Consider the following 23442-nt stretch of genomic DNA (forward strand, 5'->3'; position numbering starts at 1 on the left):
CAAGCGCCCTCAAGAAGCTCGCAGCAAAGTCACAATGGAAGAGCAGGTGTACTGCCGTTTCTGGGCCTCCAGGATATGCATGAATGACCCGTATAGCTAGATCGCGATAAGCAAGGTACAGTGCCTCCCAGATGAGTGATAGGCTGGGTAGCCAATGCAAGAAGGCTGATTACTTTAACCGCTGATGATTAGCCGGCCTGCACGATGCGTGCGTGTCAAAAGAGATCTTTCTCCCCGACGGCCCGCCCCGACGAAGCAGTCGTTGTGGTTGTGGATGATCTAGAGTCGCAGCTCAAGGTCAAGCTCCTCGCCGGAATTGGAGGGCGCGACGGCGGTGTTGGCGATCTCCGGGGGGGCAGAGATGTGGGAGGCCGTCCTCCAGTTGAGCATTTCCACCGTGCCACCGCTGCTGGCCCCCGCCCCCGGGTGCAGCACGTGGTCGGCGAAGAGCCGCGCGCCGCCGCCGTCCGGCGCTTCGACCTTCACGTCCGTGACGCCGTGGGGAGCGATCGGGATCGACAAGCCAAGCGCGTCCAGTGAGGCGGCGGCGGCGGCGTCCTCCTCGTGGCCGTAGACGTGGGGGTTCCAGCCGGCGGCGGCGCGGTCCTTCTTGTGTGCGTTCTGGTGGCCGCCGAGCGCCTGCGACTTGAGGAACGTCTTGTCGCAGAAGAGGCAAGCGAACAGACGCACCTCGTCCACCTCCTCACGGCGGCGTCCAGCCGCCGGCGCCAGGGCCAGGGACAGGTGTAGCTCCTGCTGCTCCATGGCACTGCAAACCTGCCTTGCTAACTGTTCCAAAAAGCACCCAGCAGCCAAGCTTGCTGTAAGCAGTAGCCAGTAGGAGAAAACAATTAGATTGTCAGTCCACACCGGCTCCGACCAATCGTGCTTGGTTTTGCTAACAATGGATCGGAGCGAGATGGCGGCGGCGATTCTCTGTCCAGAAATGGTACGAGCTAGGAGCCTAGGACGAACGGGACAGACGCATCGCTGGGGGCCGGGGCCGGGGCCGAGACGGGAGCGAGGTGTGTGATGGGCACGCGCTAGTCCTTTGGCAAGAGCGGATGGTTTGGATACCAAGTCGGCGATCAAGTACATCATTTATAGGGCGAAGAACAGCACTGTTATTCTCTCTATAACCATTCTTTCAAAAAAAAATTTCTCTCTATAACCATTTTGTTTCATTAGAACATATACAGCACTGCTAAAGTTTTTGGGAGAAATCTTCTATTATTTCCCATTAATTGCAATCGCTTATTTGCGAACGGTATGTCATTGATGCAGGAGGCCATAGTGCATTAACAGTAAACAATTTGGAATTGAGCAAAGATGATTGAGTCATATAAATATATATAAATATTGCTTTTGGTGGTGAATTAAATTGAGTAATATAAAAATATTTTGTAATACTTTAATACCTTAATAGATTACGGCAGACTGAGTAATTAAGAACATCTAGTACTCCCTATGTCAGAAATCCTGTATCCAGACACGGCTCAAAGCTTATTGGAGATGAAAAAACTTTAAAACCCGTGTTATTAAAATGCATCTCCTGTATAGGGGCTGCTATCGGAGATGCGTCTCAACAAACACGCATCTCCTTCTGCTCTCCATATAGGAGACGTGGGCTGTTAAACCGCAGGCTCCAATATTATCGTAAACGCTTGCTTTTAACCCGCTTTCTCGGATGATTTGTCATAGAGACACGTTTCATTTTTGGAAGCCTAGGAGAACATATTAGAAACACGTTTAATTAAGGCACGTCTGTGATATTGTTTTGGAGACGCATTACAAAATCAGTGTCTCCAAATAGGGTGTCTTACATAGTGACTCAAATTAGCTTTACATCATAATTTTACTTAGATCATAAAGCAATGGAAGCCCAACCAATTTAGTTCCCTATCTAAGGGCGTCTAACAAGGGCCAAATTAGCTTTACATTGTCGGTGTTTCGATCACCAGCGAGTAAATTTTCGCTGCACTTCTTCATAGCTCAATGGCTAACACTTAAAGACAAGAGCTTAGACGGGTTCGGATAACTTCCCTACATCCAGTATAGGTGGTGGTGCACTTCGTATTCCTTGCGTTCGAGTGCTGGATGCTTACAATGGTGCACTTATAAACGGGTAAAAGTGTCTATCGGAAGTGTTCAGATCAGATCGTTGGAAGAAGGCCTAGCTCCACCTTGTATATCTCAGTCGGCTGGGCTACAATGCGAGAAGAAGGGATGCCTCGCCCCCCGGGTTGGCATCCTGGTAGGGAGGTTGGGGGCCCTACAGGTGTCCAAGCTAGGGCACTCAGTTGGTTCTTTGTCCCGGCCCGAAGCCAAGTCTCACGTCCACTTGTTGTGCGGCACCGCCTATGAGGTAATTGATACTGACAATTACATCATAATTTTGGTTATTCGGAACAAAAATCTAGGGTTTATTCCTGTCCTTAAAAAGGATTTGACGACAATAATAATCTCATAGTTCTAGGAATTGGGTGGTCATAACCACCTTTAATTTGATTATATTATTGCAGGTGTGATTGTGCATCTACCAGCAAGGTTCAATGCTGGTTCGAGCCTTTTCCAACTCAAAATTTGGTGTCTGTTTCTTATACAAAAATGATCCGTGACATCCAACTCTCATGAAGATTCTATCATAAAGTAATTCCAATAAACAGGTAGAAGTACATTTAAATTCTCAAAAAAGGCATGTTTTTGCATAAAAAATATAATTCACAAACATGCCAGGGAAGATGAGTATCAGGGTGAGAGTCGGAGGAAGTAAAAAAACGGTTAAGCCCACAAGGTGCAAAGCTACCATACCAACTACTTTGTGAGAGTTGTTGATCCTTCATGGGAGTTATGCAACACTCTATGAAATTATATACATAGTTTCCAAGAGAGTGTTGTGATCACCTGCACGAAAACAAACATTTCATGATGGTCCATATAATACCTTCACAAAATATGTTCTCATGACAGTTCTTTTGTCACGTTCACAAAAATAAACATTTTCACGAAATTTCCATTTTGTGGTAGCTTGCGACCAATAGGGGGTGGGTTTGTCGGGATGAAATGAAACTTTCGTCACTACACTGGTGTGGAACACAAATTCCCGATTTTTGAAAAGAGTTATATATACACTGTTTTATCTAGAGGAAACATCTCCCCCTCTTTCTTTACAAATATATATAATGTCATATTTTCATATTTACTTATATGGCACCCAAGTGTAACTCCCAAAACCTAGCTAGCTAGTTGGAGCAAGCAAAAGCAAGAATACACCAAAGCTGCCGGCGCCGCCACCTAGTCCGATCCACCTCCGATCCTCACGGCGTCTGGCCGCTGGTATGCCAGGGACCAGGGATAGGTGTAGCTCCCCTGGCTCCATGCCACTGTAGGAGAAAACTAGTTAATAAATTGTCAGTCCAATCCCCCGATGACCAATGTCCAATAGTGCTTGGTGTTGCTAACAATGGAGATGGCGGTGGCGATTCTGTGTCTAGAAACCACTTGGGAGTAATATGTTGACACTCAAAATTGTCACGATGAAGGTTTTCTGGACAATCTGGGCAGGACCGGTCAGACCTCTCTCTTGAACCGGTCAGACCTGTCAAGTTTGTCAAATTGCAAATTGGACTGCACCATTGCGTAGATCTCGTCGAGACGATCGAAATACATATATAGAACGTCTAATTCGGAGTCCGGATGAGGGAGTTATGCCTCCCGGAAGACCTGCACCCCGGTCCAGACCGGTCTGACCGGTCCGAAATGCCCAGTCCGAGTTAGGAGTTGTATTTTGACACGAGATTTGACAGGGTTCCAACTCCTAACGGGTACAGACCTCCCCACCCTATATATATTAAAGGCCACGGCCGATTGAGGGTAATCCCAATCGATTCACACATTTATCCTTTACCTTTTACCTCCAAACCCTAATTTTTCCATTCTCATCTGCTGTTCTTCGCTCGTCTCCACGGCGTTTGATGGCATTCTGAGTGGCCTGCCGACTTCAGAACAACCCTAGATCCACGAGCTCCGACGGGGTCCCTCCCGAGCTCGAGGTTTTAGGTCTTCGCGGCGTTCTCTGTAGAACCGGTCTGACTGGTTGCCATTACCGGTCTGACCAGTCTGTGCGCAGGGAGCCCGTTGGTGAAGATCGTGTCGACGATCAACGCGCGTTCTATCGCATTCAAGTGTGTTGGCGCAAATTAGTGTCAACATACTTTTTGTCGACTCCGCTGGGGACAGATTAATCTGTTTTTTAAACCGATCTAATCTAGTTCTCAAAGACGATGGGCATCATCACCGACCTCGACGAAGGCAACATCTCCACATCTATCGAGGATCTCAGCGAGGAGGAGCGCCAAGAGTACTTGGTGGTCAGGGAGCTTCAAAGCACAATTCTTGAAGGGATTCAAGAAAAATCAGCAAGGCCAGGTCACGAGGGTTCAAGAATTTGTGATGCCATCCTTCACGCTCAAGAATAAGCAAGTCGAGGTAATAAGCAATGTAAGCACTTCATCTTCCGACTTGTTTAGCCAATTATCATCTATTATGGATAAGAAAATTGCTGATATATATAAGCCCATGAATGATTTAAAAGATCAAATAGATATCATGAAAAAAGACAAATCCGTAGATGATAATTGTGCTTTCCAAACTGCTAATTCATCGGCTATGCCAGCATCTATTCAAGAACCACTATATGGCATGCCGACGAACTATTTTGCAGGGCAAACATCACCATTGCAGCTGGTACAGCCGAATGCGGCTAGACCGGTCAGACTGGTCCAACAAACCGGTCAGACTGGTCCAACAAACCGGTCAGACCGGTGCGATGGTGGTCAACCCAGTAACATCTACACCGAACACGTCTCCTCTTTGCTCGGCAATCCTTAGCCGAACCAATGAGATGACAAATTGTGTGCAGCCTTCTCCTTCACAAGAATCTGGTTCTCCACATGAACCGATTTTTGTTAATGTACATGAAAAATTTGCGGGGCATGCACCGATAAGTTCGGTTCAGACGATGGTACAAGATAATTCTATAGAACATCGTCTTACTTCTGTAGCACAAGCATCCACGAGTGGTAGATGCAAAGCCGATCCCGCTAGGTTAAAAGAGGATCCGGCTAGTGCGATGAAAACTATATTCGGTGTGGATATAGGTAATTCTACATTATACCAAAAGCCATATCCTCCTGAATTTGATTTAGTTTCTTTTCCTGCTGGTTGGTGTGTTCCTGATTTTGTGAAATTTAGTGGTGATGATAATAAAGCACCTTGGGAGCACATTGACCAATATATCTTACAACTGGGAAAAGCTGGTTTTCATGAGGCTTTGCGCATTCGCTTATTTTCATTATCTTTAACTGGAACCGCTTTTTCTTGGTTTTCTTCATTGGCCCTGAATTCTATTCAATCTTGGAATCAGTTGGATCGTAAGTTTCATGATCGTTTTTATAATGGGCACAATGAAGCTAAACTGTCGGATTTGGCATCGTTTAGGCAAGGCCAAGATGAGCCTGCTTCGGATTACTTCCGAAGGTTTAAAGATATAAAAAACCGATGTTTAAATTTAACAGTTTCTGAAAAGGAATTGGCTGATTTGGCTTTTGATGGTTTGTGTTCTTATTTGAAAAAAGAACTCGAAGGCTTTGAGTACCACACTGTTAATTATTTGCACATGAAAGTCTTGGGTTTAGAATTTAGACTCCAGAACACAAAAGATGCCCATAATACTCATCGGTCCATACATGTTGATTGTAAATCTAATTCGGACGATGAGAAAAAGGAATTTGCTCAATTCATATGGCCATCAGAAGCTAAGCCATGTTCTTGTTCATCGCTTAAGCCGATTCCGAAGAATCGGCAAGAACAAGTTCGTTTCACATTTGATGTTTCTAAGTGTGATCGCATATTTGATGAATTGCTTAGAAGCGGAAACATCAAGTTGTCACATGTCATACTGCCACTTGAGGAGCTAAAGCTGCATGCATATTGCAAGTGGTATAATACTTTTTCTCATGCAACTAATGATTGCAATATCTTTCGTCAAAAAATCCAATCAGCCGTTAATGAAGGACGATTGGCAATGCATGAGGTAAAAGATGACAAGGCGTCATTCCCTGTCCATATGATTGATTTGGATAAAGCCAAGGTACTCATTCGGCCGGAACAAGCCGAAGGAGCAAAAGGAAAAATGTTATCATTGGTGAGCCAAGGTCGAAAAATGTCAATGACAAGGTTCGGGCTAGGGAAGTAACGATGGAGAAGACTCCTAATGGAGAGGAGTCACTGAAGATCACTGTCAAAGCTTCAAGGCCCGGAGGGCAAGAGAGTTCCTCACAAGACACTAGTCGGCCTGCTGCCCAGTCACGATTGGTCTATCGATCGCCTTAACCGGTCAGACCGGTCAGGCAAAAAGCCGACCCAGAACTTTCAAGTCTAAGCACCCAGAAGAAGGTACTAGGAAGGTTAATGAGTCAAAGGTGCATGGGAGTTTTACAAAGCAGAAGCTCACCTTTGCTCAGCTACTGAACAAGTACACAAAGACCGTTCCAAAAGATCGGCCACTAGAAAAACAACCAAGTTCACCTCCGCGTCAAGGCAAGCATTCTTCTCCTAGGGGAGAATCCAGCAAGCATAGGGGTGATAGCACTACAGTGTTGCCTCCTCAGAAGGTGTATGCTGCTACGTCATGGGCGTCACCGGCATCGGGTTTTTCTTGTCCTATATGGGGGCATGAAGGAATTTGGATGTATTGTTATCCGATGCTATACCCACCATCTCACCACAGGGAGGAGGATCACAGAAGGCTTGTGTTCAGCAAGGTTTCACGACCAGAGCACGACCGATTGGGACCCCACCAATCAGGTCAGAGGTGGCAGCCTGCACCGGTCATACCGGTCGCCACTGACCGGTCATACTGGTCTCATCAGAGACCGGATAAAACTCATTCTCCAAGACAGGTTTACAGTGTCAAGGAGAAGAAAGAAGAGGTACAACCCACTATTGATCCAGAGAAAGATAAAGCCGATGATGTTATGCAAATCGGCAATATCAAAGTGGTTGTCAATGATGCGGGTACAAGACCGATGGTTCCTGGTAAATCGGTCAATCCTTCTATCTAAAGGCCGATCATGGCTAATGATCATGAGGCTAGCAGCAGTAACTCGACATCAAAGTGCTTTCAACCAAGATGGTGTCCTTCGGGGTTGACTCGTACTCAAAGAAGGAAGCTGCGTGCTCAGGAGAAGAAGGAAAAAGAGTTCAAGAGGCTGAGGGACAAACAATCCGACCACTACAGACCAATGGTCCCACAAGGCAAGGTATGGAGGGTCAAAGTAGTTGACCAGCCAGCACGACCGGTAGAACCACCTCAGGAGACCGGTCTAACCGGTACAAGCGACCGGTCTGACCGCCCAGAGTAACCGGTCATACCGGTTGAGGTTGCAGTAGAACAGAAAGCCGAATCGGCAATGCCTGTTTCGGTTCTTTGCGATGGAGAAGCACCGCTAACATTCTGGGTACAAGGCAATGAGGAGCTAGTGGATCATGAGGCTACACCAAAAGAGCACCAATATGGAGCTCGACGACATTTAAGTGCTCGGGGGGCAAAATATTGGAAAATGATAATTTACCTAATGAAGTTTCTATGCAACAGATCAGTTTGCAAGGGGCTCTCAAGACTTTGATCATGTATTTGAGGTCTTGAGCTGCTTGAAAATTATAACATCAGCGAATAAAAGCCGAATTAGAAGTTTTTCAATTCGAGCTAGAAAATTGGCAAACTATTTGTAATAAGGCATATTGATGCTCTTACTTCTATTCTTCGGTTAAAGAATGAAACCGAATTTACTTGGGGCCAGAATAGCAAGAGGTCTTTGAAAAGATCAAGGTTTATTTGTCTTCACCACCTGTGCTCAAGGCACCTAGGAGAGGGGTTCCTTTCAGGCTTTATGTGGCTGCTGAAGACAAGATCATTGTGGCTGTTTTGACTCAAGAAACCGAAGACAATGAGTATGTCATCACTTATATATGCCGATGACTTATTGATGCGGAGATAAGGTATACTCTTACTGAGAAGTTATGTTTGTCTTTCTATTATGCTTGTACCAAATTGAAGCATTATCTACTATCTAGTACTTGCATATGTGACATCCCGGAAAATTTACCAGATAAACAACTCGCTAAATTATTTTCAAAATTAATTTCCGTCGTTGAGCTCAGAACATCTCTTCCGTCCGAGGCTCCTAATTTTTTTCGAAACCCTTCCCAACGATTTTCGCCATCCCGACACATGAATTTGGTTGTCGTCCCATATTCTTTTTCCCACTCCGCGCGACGCGCTGTGTGTCGCCCGACAATGCGCGCGTGGCCGACCAGCCACGGTCGCCGCCGCGGATTTCGCTAGCACGCGCACGATCTCTCTCTCTCTCTTCTTTCCTCCCCCCTTCTCTTTTTCCTATTTTCTTTTTTTTCTTCTTTTCTTTTTCTCTCCCTCTCTCTCCTTCCTTCCCTCTCTCCTTCCCCGAGCGCTGCTCAGCCCGCCGGCCACCCCGGCCACGCCCCGCTCCGCGACGCCGCGCCATGCCTCGGCCGCCCGTATGCCGCCTCGCCCACACGCCGCGCACCCGCACGCGCAGCCCGGCCCGGCTCCCCCTCAACTCTCCCGCGCGCTGCAGAGCGGCCAGCTCGCCGCGCCGCCCCTGGCCGCCTGGGCGCAAGCGCGCGTGCGCACGCCCACGGTGCTCGGTGCGCCGAGCCGTGATGCCACGCCACGCTGCGGCCGCTCGCCCATGCGCTCCACGCGCACACGCATGCACGCGCCACACGACACGCGCCGTGCCGCTCGCCGCTTGCGGCTCGACGCCGGCCTCTGCTCCCGGCCCCGCCCACGTGCACCGCCCCTGTGCACGCCCACGCGCGACACTGCTCGCCGTGCCACCCGCCGCCAACCACAGCGCCGCTGGCCTACTCGCCACTGCTGGCGCTCGCGTCCCATCACCGCTGCGCCGCCTCGCCGCTCGTGCGCCGCTCCGCGACAAGCGAACGCGGCCGAACGCCATTAAGGCGCGCCGCTCGCCGGCCGCCACCACCTACTACTCCCCTCCCCCGCCTCGCCACCGCCTCTCCCTGCCTATAAAAGGAGACCCCGACATCGCTCTCGTCCCCCACGACTCCGGCCGCCACTCCCACTGCCCGCAGCGCCGCCAGCGAGAGCCGCCGTGGCCACCGCCGCCTACTCTCGTCGCCCCACCTCCCTGCTCCACCCCGGCCTGAGCTATGTAGGGGAATAGGACCCCCGCCTCCTCCTCTCTCTTTTCCCCCTCCTCTCGAAGCACCATCGAGCCCAGGGCGCTGGCCCAGCACCACCCGCCGCCCGCTGCCGCCGGCCATCGTGGCTAGGCCACCTCGGGCTGGCTCTAGCCGAGCCGCGGTCGGGGATCGGACCCTCCCTCCTCCCTCTCTCTTTTCCCTCACTCCAGAGCTGCTCCTAGGCCCAGGCCGCCAGCCTAGGGCCACCTCGGGCATGTGCCACCCCCTCCCCTGTTTCTCAGTGCGAGGGGAGGACGAAGACAGGGCAAATATGCCCATACACCCCTGCCCTTTGTTGTTTTTTTTAAAATCCCTACACCCCTTTAGCCCTTTTGCTAATTAAGCCCTACCCTTTATAATATTTACAAAGAAAACCCCCACTATATAAACTTATTTGTAAATAAAACCCTACCCTTTTCCAGAGTAACCCAAACCTTCCCCGAAATTCTAATCAAGTCCTTTCACTAATTACAAATAAGTCCCTGACTCCTTTTTTAACCCCTAAACCTTTATATAACCTGTCATTTCATGCGCCAAACAACCTCGGATTGACCTAAAACTTTACCATGCCTCTCATAACCTAGTTTTGGCCATGACATTAGGAACCTGCCCTAAAATATTACTTCTATCTCCATATCTTAATTGTTTCCGATTCGAGCTCAATGATAAAGCTTTTACTTCTTTTTCTTGATTATGTGCTTGTTTGAATGCGTCGTAGATCACGGTGTGAACGAAGGAGAGGCCGTAGACGAGCAGTACTATGAGCAAGCGAACGAGGACCAGTTCTGCGACCCCGAGCCCGAAGGACAGCACTTCGATCAGGAATCCCCGGAAGGATTTGAAGACGGCAAGTTCAATCCCGCCCTTTGATGCATGTTTTGTCCCAGTTTTTATAAACACAACCTATTGGCCTATTTTATGAAATTGTATATGTTTTGCCTGCTGAAAACATGGTTGGATAGCCACCCCTTGATTTGTTATAACCATTCCTTGACCACCTAGATTAATGTCCGAATGCGTTTGGACGTTGATCGCTGCTAGAACGCTTAGGATCTTATACACAATACAAGTTGTTTTATAAAGAAAAGGTGTGTGTGGGAAGGGATAAAAGTGGAATTTTCGAAAGGTAAGTTTAGACGGGATGGATGGCATTTCTGTGTGATTTGCCGATTGGTGTGCTCGTGCCTGTGTGGCAGGGCAAGGAAGGGAGATATCCATCTTGTCACAACTAAGGACCAAGTTGGTGTGTCGTCTCACCTAACTCCACTATCGTGCAAACCACTCGACCATTGAATGGGCAACGGCTTAGCATAAACCCCACTAGTTAGTCTGATAGCCATCAGGAGAGCTGAGAGCAATGTGTGATCAAGGAGAAGGGATTAGCTCTGTGTGACTTATACCCTGGTTGAAACCTCTATGATAGGTCAATGACCCCTTGGTGGATCCCGTGATGGCTAGTTAGGTCTAGCTAAGGTGGGTAATGGCTTTGTTGGGATCTGCACCGACACTAAGGTGATCGAGTTGCGGTACCCCGCTTATGGGTAAAGTTGCACACCTCTGCAGAGTTAAAACCTATTCGAATAGCCGTGCTCACGGCACTGGGCGAGTTACGGTGTGGTCACATAACTAGTGTTTACTTTGGGATGGGTTGGCGTGAGTTGTTTTGGAATCGAATCTGGCAGTTGTGCCGTGTGCTACGGCGGATGAGGAGTCCGGTAGCAGCTTAAAATTTGGGTCCTGTATGGGCCAACATTATGGGTTAGTCGGTACAAAGAGAACTTGCAATGAAAAATCATTTCTTTCAAATGAACCCCTGCATAAAAATTTGCTTTCCGTAAATTAAACCCTAGCCTTATCCTTGATTTACCCTGTGCATTATATTCTGTTTATACCCCTCCGTGGGTGTGGTTGGACTTACTGAGTACGTTTGTACTCACCCCATTTCTTAATTTTTCAGAGGAGGATCCAGACTTTGTTCCAGAAGACGTCGAGTAGGGTACCGTCCTGCACCCAGCCTAGCCTGTGGATTAGGGTCACCCGCAAGAGATACCGCATGGCGCAAGACTCTGATGACCCTCTTTTTATAATTAATATCGTTGTGTGGGTGTGGGTTGTAATCATCGCGATAGTGGCGCTCCTCTGTCCATTACCGCGTTGAGTTGTACGGTGATGAACCATCTGATGTAATAAATGTGTCATCAGCCTCCTGAGACTGATGTTTGCATCACATTTACGTCTTCTCTTATGAGGGGACGCTTCAGCATAGTAGTATGTCAAACCGATGTGCTCAAGCGCATGTTACAAAAGCCAATTTTAAGTGATAGAATCAGCGAGTGGGCTTATGCTTTAGTTGAATATGATTTGGCTTGTGAATCCTTGGAATCTATGAGAGGCCAAATCATAGCGGATTTCATTGTTGAGCATCAGATTAATGATAAGCATGCTTTGGGAATCGGCTATGTTACTTGCACACCACGGAATTATATTTCGATAGATCGGTTTGTGATGATGGTCAAAGAATTGGTGCTGTCTTGATTTCTTCAAGTAGTGGTATTCTGAGTTCTCAAACCGATCAAAGGAGGATTTCATAAATAATCAAGTTGAGTATGAAGCCCTCTTATTTGGCTTGGAATTTTTGCAATCTACAGGCGTGAAATGTGTTCTGATGGTGATTCACTTCTGATGGTGCAGCAAGTATTCGAGGTATGCTAATGATATAATGGATATTTAAATGCATATCTTGACAAGTACCTCGATATTATTTCTTCCTTCAATGAATTTGTTATAAGATATATACAAAGGGAAGAGAATGGATAGGCTATTGCTATGGCTAAGCAAGCATCTGGTTAATAAATTATGAAGAAATATTTTCATATTCGAAAGCCGATGCAAGCAAAAGCCAAATTGCAGGATCTGGACGAATCGGTCCGACCGGTCAATGCAACCGGTCTGACCGGTCATGAGACCGGTCTGACCGTCCAGACTGCTGGAGACACCAATTCGGCTTTGAAAGGTGATTCATCACTAAAGCCGAAGATCAAGACTGGAGGGTTCCTGTAATCTCCTATCTAAAGATCTTGGTCGCGGTGCAGAAAAGGATATTTGGCGGATAACATTTAAAAATGTTTTAGTCAACGATAAGCTCTATCGTTGAATAGCCGAATATTTATTTCTTAAATGTTTGAGCTCAGATCAGGCCAAAGTTGCCATGAGGAACGTTCATGAAGATATTTGTGGTATACATCAATCGGCTCCAAAGATGAAGTAGTTGTTTAAAAGAGCCGATTTGTACGAGCTTGCCATGATGTCTGATTCTTTCAAGCAGTATAAGGGGTGTGAAGAATGTCAGCGGTTTGCCCACTGTTTTGATACATCCTATTATCAAATCATGGTCGTTCCGAGGTTGAGGATTTGGATTTCATTGATTAAATTAATCCTCCATCTTCAAAGAGGCATTGCTTCATGTTAATTGCTACAGATTATTCTACTAAATAGACCGAAGTGGTTCTTTTGAAGAACATGATTCATAGCCGAGATAATTTATACTCAGGCTTATCCTACTTGCACCAGATGACATGGTCATACACACTATCGTCATTGAAAGCAAGAGATGATTGGTGCGTAGGTGCTTCTCATTGTTCAAGTGCATTTTTGGGCTTGGAGATATATTTCTTAGTACGCAAGCTTTACCAAGAAATAGGGGGTCATATGTTGACACTCAAAATTGGCACGATGAAGGTTTTCTGGACAATCTGGGCAGGACCGGTCAGACCTCTCCATTGAACCGGTCAGACCGGTCTAGACAAGTTTGTTAAATTGCAAATTGGACTGCACCATTTCGTAGATCTCGTCGAGACGATTGAAATGCATATATAGAACGTCTAATTCGGAGTCCAGATGAGGGAGTTATGCCTCCCGGAAGACCTGCACCCCGGTCAGACTGGTCCAGAGCGGTCAGACCGGTCCAGAGACCGGTCAGACCGGTCCAAAATGCCTAGTCCAAGTTAGGAGTTGTATTTTAACACGGGATTTGATAGGGTTCCGACTCCTAATGGGTACAGACCTCCCCACCTTATATATATGAAGGGCCACGGCCGATTGAGGGTAATCCCAATCGATTCACACATTTATCCTTTACCTTTTACCTCCAAACCCTAACTTTTCCAATCTCATCTGTTGTTCTTCGCTCGTCTCCACGGCGTTCGATGGCGTTCTGAGTGGCCTGCCGACCTCAGAGCAACCCTAGATCCACGAGCTCCGACGGGGTCCCTCCCGAGCTCGAGGTTTTAGGTCTTCGCGGTGTTCTCTGTAGAACCGGTCTAACCGGTCGCCATAACTGGTCTGACCGGTCTGTGCGCAGGGAGCCCGTTGGTGAAGATCGTGTCGACGATCAACGTGCGTTCTAGCGCATTCGAGTGTGTTGGCGCAAATTAGTATCAACACAATGCTCCCATCAGTCCCGGGTCCTCTTATGGACGCAAGAGGACTTTTAGTCCCAGTTATTAACACCAACCGAAACTAAAACACCCTTTAGTTCCGGTTGGTGTTAATAATCAGGACTAAAAGTACCTCTGTCTTTAGTCCCATTTGGTAACATCAATCCAGACTGAAGGGTCTTTAGTCTTGGTTGGGGTTATTAACCAGAACTAAAGGGTCTTTCACGGGTTAGTTTAAAAATGGAAAAGCATTCTATCTAGTTACTTGTGCTGTGTAGGTGGGATGATAAAGAAGTTGTACACGAGGAAAAGTATCCTATGTTCAAGTCTCGTAGACCACATAATTAATTTAGTTTTACAGATCCATTAATCATTTACTCCTGGTTGCTACAACTGGAACTAAAATGGGTTGCCAACCCGGATTAAACCCCTTTTCTCTGGTAGTGTGACCACGAGGTCCTCTTAGGCAAGAATGGAAGGTGGGCTGGAGGAGGAAGAAAGGTGTGAACGGCTATATATTGTGTCATTTGTGCTGGCGGTTGCTTAGTGGCCCGCCAGCAGAAATGATGTCTATTAGTGTGCTGGTGATTGCTTAAGTGGCTCACCAGCATAGATGGATCGGTGCTGGCCAACTGCCAGCACCGTAAATGGGAGGCGCCAGCACAAACTATTTCTGTACTTGTGTGTAGCATCTCACACCGTAGGGGACACACCACTACGTAGAATTAAGAAAGAGAGAAAAAGATTACTTGTGGTTAACTGATTTAATTCTTTTGTAATGTTTGTAGAAATAATATCACAAGCACAAGATGCACAAAATGAAAAGAAAGCTACTGGTATGTTATTTTCTTTAATGACAATGGTGGTACTTTATGAACATGTATTAGGGCCATTTTTGTTTTGTTCTCTAGTTAATTAATATGGTAAACTCTGGCCTTGATGGCGAATGATATGATGCTTTTTTCTCCCCATTATTAAAATATAGTACTTATTAGACAGTTAATTATGGGAGAGTTTTCGCACGCGAACCAGCGAGGTCATTCTGGGATTGAGTACAGTGTTCCCGTATTGGGATATGGTATCTCCTGCGTGCTACTAGCATTGAACAGGCGTACGTGTCGGCATACATACCCAGGGCCTTTCGTTTGGCCAAAAGCCCTTTTCCGTGTGGGTCACTGGTCAATTATTGGATCTTTCCCTGTCAAAGTAACTGTGTGTGTTCTGGGCGAATCACATGCCTGCCGATAGATGTGCTCCATATATAATATATGTACAGCACCAGTAAATCATATCAGTATGCGTATATCATTGGTCGTTTTCTGGTGATCTAAGCTGGGGCCCTGCCTTAATTTGTTCGCTAGCTCCCTCTTTCATTCAACAGTTAGCGTTACTTGGGGACAAAATCACGTGGGAATGCATCAGCTTTCGCTGAATGCTAGCTTTTTTTCCATAACTGCTGGAGCTGTTAATACACTGTTAGGTATAGTTCTGTGACTTCTGTATCTTTGTCAAACAGAGGGGAGAGTATGTTTCTAATCACTGTAGGCAGACATCAACATGCATTAGCAATCTCTCACACATTGCAGGTCGATCGAGTGCAAGGATGGCAACGAGGTGGCTTCGGATCGGCTGGAGTATCTTGGCATTCAAAACCGAAATCTGAACTTAAACCCGAATCCGTCCCGAACACCGATTAATCCATCCCCAAAACTGAAATCCGCAGATCTTCAAAATCCGATTGGATACCCAAAACCCGCTTTGTATGGCAACATATAGTAAGAGCAATAAGTACTTTCTATAAACATATAAATGATATATATAACATTCATATGTATAAACAAGAGGCGATAAGTACTAAATAATTTCTTGAGTCAAACTAAAATAAATTTAATAATCTATGCAAATAAATTAATTATTAGTATACTATAGAACATGAGTTTTTATTCCAAACAGATATCCATTGGGTATATATCCACGGGTGAAAACCAAACCTGAAATCGAACCCGATAGGTTTCGGGCCCGAACCCTAAAACCGTGGGTGAGAAATCATCCCCAAACCCAAACCCGCTAGTCCCGAAATCCGTGGATATCTGACCTGAAACCGAACCATTGACACCCTTAATCGAGTGACCGGCCAGTGGCTAGCTGGCACGCACCGTGGTAACCCCGGCAAACAACGCGGTCACGCACGTTGCCCAAAAGGGAATCGGATTAAGATTTTTCGAGTAGAGACATGACGGTTGATGGAGACATTAGGAAGCCCGACGACGCTAGTGAGGGCCTCAAGAAGAGTTATCTTTTGTGCTTAACGACTTGCCAACCCTAAAAATAATGGTTCAACCGGAGATAGGGTCCAGTGGTTGAAAGACCACCGCACGTAGAGCACTGTTCGATGTGCCCCTATGGCCCATGACAATCCGAGGGATTGAGTACCTTCCACACCTAGTGATGGGAACAGGGGGTCCCGATCTTCTGTCAGGTTCTGGATAACTATCGTTGTGTTCGGAGAGCGACACACCAATCCGGCTTCAGATCAACAAGATCCGACCCTATAATCTTAGCACTACAACTCCTCTGGCTATCAACCGTATCACAACCCGGTTGACCTCACCATGAAGGATAATCCCTGCAAGCGCAACAAAGAACACAAGTAAGAACTCGAAAGAACGCAGCTCAATTGAAGTGACTCTGCAGATGAATGATTAATCTCACAAGTTGGGGTCTCACAAACCGATCTAGCGGCGAACTGTTCATGACAGAATAACTTAAGCAAAACCCAAATCCTAATGGTATGGCGGCTGCTGTTTATGAAGACTCTAGGGTCGTGCAAGACCCCCTGGACGCACCCTAATGGGCTCCAACACGATACAAGGCCCAAAGACCGAAAGACGGCGTCGCAGCGCCGAAACAGAAACTGGACGTCAACTTGTACAGACGATTCCTGTCGACTCCTGATGAATTTAGGCCTGAAACCAGTGCCATTGGAAGCGTCTTGAAATTATCTTTCCATCCATATAAAGAACGTCCAAATCTAACTCTGTATACAACCTGAGCGATCGTTTTAGTGCGGGCTATTCCTGGAGTCCGAAACTGAAACGAAGTCGAATTGGTTTGGGCCTCCACCTTGGCTGGGGCTACTAGATTTTAGGCCTATTGCAACGGTCTCAAAATAGTAGCAATAGGGCAAAAATAGATGCAATAGGTTGAACATACAACTAAATCAGTTTGGTTGCAAGAAGTTGCAAGTAGCTTTGTGGTAATAGGTGCTTTGCAACTACTTTTTGGTCATGTTGCAATACTAGTAAATGCCACAGAATAAACCATTGCTTTAGAGAGAAGTGGCAACGGCTGATGTCATGGCATTAGAATGTATTGCCACACCATTAAACGTTGCCATAACATATAGTTGCAATGCACTAACTGGCATTTTTTTTTGGCCAGGACCAATATTGTGGCAATAGAGAATGTAGCCACGAAAATTGTTGGTGGCAACAATAAGTTGTGCAACGAAAATAATTTTGAAGCAAGAAATAATATTGCAACAAGTTATTGTTCGTGGTTAGTCAAGATTGTAGCATCAGCACCAAGTGGTTGCAAGAATAAGTGGTGCAACATAAAATTTGTAGAAGCAAGAAGCGAAATCGCATCAAGGTATGGTTCGAGGTTAGTAACTATTATAGCATCACTAAATAGTGGTGGCAAAAAGAAGTGTTGCAACAGAAAATAGTTGTGGGCAACAAGTGATATTGCCGCAAGGTGTAGTTTGAGGTTATTAACTATTTTAGCAACAATCATTATAGGTGTCAACAGCTTGTATGGAGACTAAAATACAGTTGTTGCAATCAATTATAGCATCGAAGAACCATTGCATTTTTGTTATTGCAACCAGCATATCCCTGTCGCTATGGATATTGCATTTTATTTTTTGGATCATAATTTATCGTAAACAATAAATGATAAATACCGAAAATCACGTTTCAAATCACCATGAAACTGAAAGGAATCCAACATTAACTCTGCTAATGAGTAGATAATAAAATGCCAAGTGCCAAATTGCAGTACAATTTCAGAATTGAGAATAGTTCATAGATAGCTAGCTAGCTACTGTTGGGTCAACAACACAACTACATCTGTCTTATGTAGGATCCAAGAAACATTGTTTGACATTGATGCATACTATCTTTGTGTTGATCATGGAAGGCATCAGTGTGCGATTGATCCATTTAGCAAGTTCAAATATCCTGTTGAAGGAAAAAAGTAAATGCAAGCATCATCAGACAGCATTGAAGCAAGCAACATGTGACTAAATTAGATTTACTATTTCTTCATTGAAGCAAAAGAATCGTGCTGCAGTACCACTAAACAAAGCTCTAGGAAAAGATTAAATTAGCACTTGCCATTAAGAGACATATGGATAAGGAGCAACATGACTAGCCACACATATCTCTACTCCTAAAAAGTTCGAATGGGCGACTCGTTCGTCGCCGACCCTCGCCCTCCCGTTTCGTCATTCTGCAAGTGCGAACCAGCAGCCGTTCGATGCACGGCGTCCACCTAAATAATGGTGCCCCGTAACGCTGATCACGTCCCACCTCCCGCTATTCGTCATTCTGCCTGGGCTCAACGCGAGACGTCCATTTTAGTCGTCAAAGCAACCAACGATGCACATTAGCCGCCCATCATTTACTCACGACCCACGACTTTGACCGCATCTTCTTCCATCCTCGATCCGCCGTTCCGCGTGCTCGGCAGATCGCGCCGCCGTCCAGTGCGCTCGGAGACCTGACGGCTGCAACGACCGGCCGTCGCCGTCCTGCCGCAGCAACGTCGACCCGCCCCGTCCTGTCCCTCGCCGTCGAAAATGTAAGAGAAGTTATAATTAGGAGCATGTTCATACCTGCTGGCTTCTAGTCCGTATACGTTTCACAGTAGCATTCATCAAGTTATGTGAACTAATATAATTCTTGTTGGTTTGAGAAAGACTTCTCTTGGCCTTAGAGGATGGTGTTTTCGTTGCATGTATCTCCACTTGCCTTGCTGCCTCTGGGATGGATGCACTTTTTGGTGTAGTCTGCATAGGAAAAAATGGTGCAAGAAGCTAACTTAGGCCATGTGCTAATATTATCAATGGCGTGACAAATACGAAGAAAATTTTGTACCTGAACTGATGCAGCTTCAGTTGCATTAGAATCTGGAGTAGTGGCAGCTCTTTTGTCAATAGGTGGCGTAGCTTCCTGTTGGATGTTTGAATTATTTGGTGCAGGCTGCAAGGGTAACAAATCAGCCAAGTTGTTAATTGGTTCAGAACCTTACTTGATCTCTGCTGTTAGAAATAGATATTCAAATATCTTTTACCTGAGCTAACGTGGTTTGTGTATTTTCATGAAGTGCTGCCATGAATTCATCCCTAAGTGCTTGGATTTTCCTACTCTCTTCCTCTTTGAACTGCTGCAACTTTTCTTCTAATTTCCTTTCACTCTCAGCTTCTTGGTTTTCAAGTTTGCCATTTAGCTTCTCAATATGTTCTTGTAGCTCTTGATTTTTCTGGTTGGCTGCAACTGTAGCACGGGCTTGTTCTTCGAGTTGAGCCTTCATTGATGCCCTCTCTGTTGGACGTGTAGACATGTACCCATGACAATGAACAGTGGATGTTTTGCATCCTATGCTTTCCTTGTAGGTTGCTTGGAAAATAATATTTTCTTCTGAATTTGATATAATAGTGTCTTTTTCTTCACACTTTTCTGCAATTTTGACGACTGCATTCTCCTATTTGATACAACAACAATGGAGTTATTATTGAATTATGAAAATTAAAGCAATAATATTATGAATCATGATGTGAGAACTGAACTAACTGCATTACTCACATAGACAGCCTGAGAAGCTTCATCAGACCATACACCATTCCTCACGTGTGTAATCCTCCAAAGGTTAACATCAGTTGGTTCTTCACCTGTTCCGGGATCTCTCTGGATGGCAGGAATGTATTGCATCAGTTGACACTTGTGGAAAACTAAATATACAACATGCCATTCGGTAAGATATGAAAAAGTATGTCATAGCATACCTGCTCATCGCTAAGTTTGGAGAATGGTTTGAATCCTGTGCAATGATTGGTCCTTTTTTGCTCGCGGTTGTTAGTGTTCCTGTTGCTTACCTTCTGCAAAAAGTTTGAATTAACAAAATGAATTAGTAGTGCAGTAAACAGATATAGTTGGCACGTGTATTTCAATAGAAAAGAAATACCTGGAAAGCTTCACTTCCAAAATACAGGATCAAATAATGCCACTCAACAAGGTCCAAGTCGTCAGGCTTGTTCTTCATTCTTTCATCATAACTGTCATATGCCTTGTAAGTCGCACTGAATGTTGAGCGCCATCCTTTGTACCGCTCCTTGGCCACAGCCCATATTTTTTCTTTACCATCCTCAGTGTTTTCAACCTCCCACCGATTCTGTAAATTTCAAAATCATTAAGAATGTGAAGCATTTGCATGTATGACATGATATTGCTGTTAGCCAATAAAATTAATTTCTTGTGCGTACCATTACATCGAGTGCTATAGAATTTTTCACATTTTCATCTATGTCTTTCCAAACTTTCACTCCAATAAGTGGAGCACTTTTTCTCGTAAACAGCACTACTTCATCCACAAATGCACGATAGTTAGGCCCTATGGGGCCTCCCAGGCTTGATGAAAAATCAATTTTTAGTTTCTGGGAGCCACTCTTTATTCTCTTTATGGCTGCTGATAAACCCTTGAGGGTACCACGCCCTTTTTTTTTACAACCTTCATTTGCACCTATAAGGAAACAAATATGTTCATAATGGTCAGTCAATTTAAACATGGAGGATGTTGTAACAAATTGTTGGATGCAGTACACACCTGTCCCTTTTCTTGATCTACGCCTTGCATGAGATGGCCATTCTTTTTTTGGTGATGGGCTATGTGTACGGTGTTCATCAGCAGCAACTCAAACATTGTCATTGGCATCATCATCTTGTGCATATGCATCTACATATAATGGAATGGTCAGTTTGTCAAATTTATAGTTTGCACATGGTAGTTACAATATATTTATATATAAATAGGAGAGCAGGAGAGTAGATTTTACAGATGTCTCTAAGATAGCCTTTACGCCTCAACCATTCTTTATATGTCTTGATGGTTTCGTCCCTGTAATCATCTCTAAATTCTGCATATCAACAAAGTGTTAGTAATGATATTAGCACTTATATCATACATTATCTTTGATGGGGGGGGAGAGAATTTAACTTACCCGTTTCAGGTTGCTCTTGTTGCAGGATTTCAAGCCATTCCTTGTATGCATCAATTGGTTCTTCTGCAGTAGGTACATCTATACGACTTTTTATAGTTGTCCCCCTTGGTCGCTTCATGGGTGTTATAGACTTCATTAATTCGGACGGTTGCTCTGTTGATATCAATAGTCTGAGTTTCCTCTCAACCTCATTGGCAGCCATCATAGATTCTGTTTGGTGGTCATAATCAAGCAAGATGAGGCTTGCTGAGTCGTTGGCACATCGCTTCAGATAGTACATGAAGTCCCGCATACTGTACCCCAACTTTGTTTTTAGTAAAACTAAGTTGGCCAATGTGATATAGGACCTATCACAAACGAGCTCAACAAATTCTGTATCCGCTGTTGTTGCCCCATAGCGTTGCAAAATTATAGTCCACGTCTCACCAGTGAGACTGCAACAACATATTATATTTTTTGAGTACTCCATGAATGAACAATAAATCTGGAATAAATGAGTTCTAACAAAATATGTTGAGTGTATTCAACATAAACCAGTTGAAATTTTACCAAACTAGTACTCCATGAATGAACAAATAAATCTGGAATTCTGAGATATAAAAAATTAATTTCAGAGTATTGAACATAAACTAGAACTCCATGAACGAACAATAAATCTGGAATTCTGAGATATAAAAAATTAAGTTCAGTGTATTGAACATAAACTAGAACTCCATGAACGAACAATAAATCTGGAATTATGAGATCTAACAAATTATGTTCAGTGTATTCAACATAAACCAGTTGAAATCTGACCAAACTAATACTCCATGAATGAATAATAAATCTGGAATTCTGAGATATAAAAAATTAAGTTAAGTGAATCAACATAATCAGATAGACTTCATTATCAGGGATGTAGCGCACCTGCTTGGTTCAATAGGTTGAAACGGTAGCTCGTTGTCATCAGTGAGCCCTTGGGGTACAGCAGGACGACATTGGAGCTTCTTGATCCTTTGTCGCCGTTGTTTCCATCAGTTGGGGCTCTGCAATGTTGAATTAAATATGTTCAGTGTAGTAGAAAATAACTAGGTGAAATCTAACAAAAAATTCCTCCCATGTAATTAAATATGTTCAGGAATTAAAGATTGCTTGGCCAGATAGATCTTCTGATGCACATTAGCATTCTCCTCCCATGTAATTCCCAGAGCAAACCACCGACTGACAGCAGAGGGACATTCAAAAAACTAGTGTTCCAAGGTTTCTCCTACCCCATCATGGCAAAGAACACAGTTATACCCTTCCTCCAGAAATTTGTTTCTTCTTCTTTTTAAGAGAATTCAGAATAACCCTATAGGTGATTTCTAAGACAAACCCTAGGAGTTCTCAGTCAAGATCGAAATTCTCAGTCATAGGAGTTTCCCTAAAAGAATTCAGTAGATTGAATTGGTAGATGTAAACTTCCAAGACGTAGCGTACCTGCTGGTTTCAGTAGATTGAAACTGTAACTCGTGGTCATCAGTGAGACCTTGGGGATGAGCAGGGTGCTGGTGTGGTTTCTTGATCCCTTGGTTGCCGGCGTCTCCATCAGCAGGATCTCCGTGGTCGCCAACAGTGTTGGAGGCACGAGTCGCCATATGTGGATCACCAGGAAGGACAGACCTCTTCTTGCCCCCTTCTCACCAAGTGATGTACAGATGGGAGTGCGATGATTAGGGTTAGATATGGGAGCAGGGGCGGCGCCCTGATGGTTTCGTTTGGGAAGATGACGAGGGGATCTCGCGGGGTGGGCGGGGTTAGTGGGAAAATTGGGAGGGAAGTTGAAACAGGGGAGAGGGATTTGGCGGCCAGGGAGGATTGGCGTGGGAAAATTGGCGGCCTGGGAGGATTAGCGTGGGATAATTGGTGGCCAGGGAGGATTAGCAGAAAAGTCAAGGGATTTCATCATTCTAGTAAAACATAAATGGTGAGTGTTCAAAAGAACGTTAATAGCCCAATGGTTTGTTATCTTGGTGTTTGCCTAGAGGTCAGCAGTTCGATTCTGTGCCTCACATTTTTTTAGTCAACTTTTATCATTTTTTGTTTCTCGTACTTTAGATGATATATGGATATATGTTTTTTTCGCCTATACATATGAGTCTTATAGTTTGAAAATTACTGTTTATTTTACAGCACGTTTACAAATCTGCTCCAAAACATGTTCTTAGGTCCAACAAGATATGAATAAATACTTATTTTCCGCCATCATTAACACATTTGTTCCAAGATGTGGTATTAGTTCCCACATGAATATGCATATGAGTCTTATAGTATGAAAAGAACTGTTCATTTTCCGCCCTCATTCACCCATTTACTCCAAATGTAATCTTAGCTCCCTAATGATATGATCACTATGTGTACAGATCATCATTGAATAAATCAACTTTGCTATTTAGT

General features: G+C 44.9%; 1 protein-coding gene and 2 long non-coding RNA genes across 5 annotated transcripts; all 3 read right to left on the bottom strand.

The window, feature by feature from the left end:
• Positions 1 to 279: 279 nt before the first annotated feature.
• On the bottom strand, positions 280 to 765 carry LOC120694969 (zinc finger protein 6-like). The gene has a single exon (XM_039978305.1). The coding sequence runs from the start codon at positions 763 to 765 to the stop codon at positions 280 to 282; it is 486 nt and encodes a 161-aa protein (XP_039834239.1).
• A 16977-nt stretch (positions 766 to 17742) lies between these two features.
• LOC120695858 lies at positions 17743 to 19061 on the bottom strand. The gene is made up of 3 exons (XR_005683924.1): positions 18908 to 19061; positions 18646 to 18819; positions 17743 to 17989 (listed from the first exon to the last, which is right to left on the bottom strand). It is a non-coding gene; the product is annotated as an uncharacterized LOC120695858 (long non-coding RNA).
• A 786-nt stretch (positions 19062 to 19847) lies between these two features.
• LOC120695859 lies at positions 19848 to 22025 on the bottom strand. Of its 3 annotated transcripts, none has more exons than XR_005683926.1 (6): positions 21934 to 22025; positions 21028 to 21461; positions 20634 to 20943; positions 20293 to 20549; positions 19995 to 20201; positions 19848 to 19908 (listed from the first exon to the last, which is right to left on the bottom strand). It is a non-coding gene; the product is annotated as an uncharacterized LOC120695859 (long non-coding RNA). The 3 variants fall into 3 exon arrangements; XR_005683927.1 differs by having other exon boundaries at positions 19882 to 20201; positions 20634 to 20762; positions 20863 to 20943; XR_005683925.1 differs by having other exon boundaries at positions 19882 to 20201.
• Positions 22026 to 23442: the final 1417 nt, after the last annotated feature.

This window comes from Panicum virgatum, chromosome 2K, assembly GCF_016808335.1.
Source record: "Panicum virgatum strain AP13 chromosome 2K, P.virgatum_v5, whole genome shotgun sequence".
NCBI lineage: Eukaryota > Viridiplantae > Streptophyta > Magnoliopsida > Poales > Poaceae > Panicum > Panicum virgatum.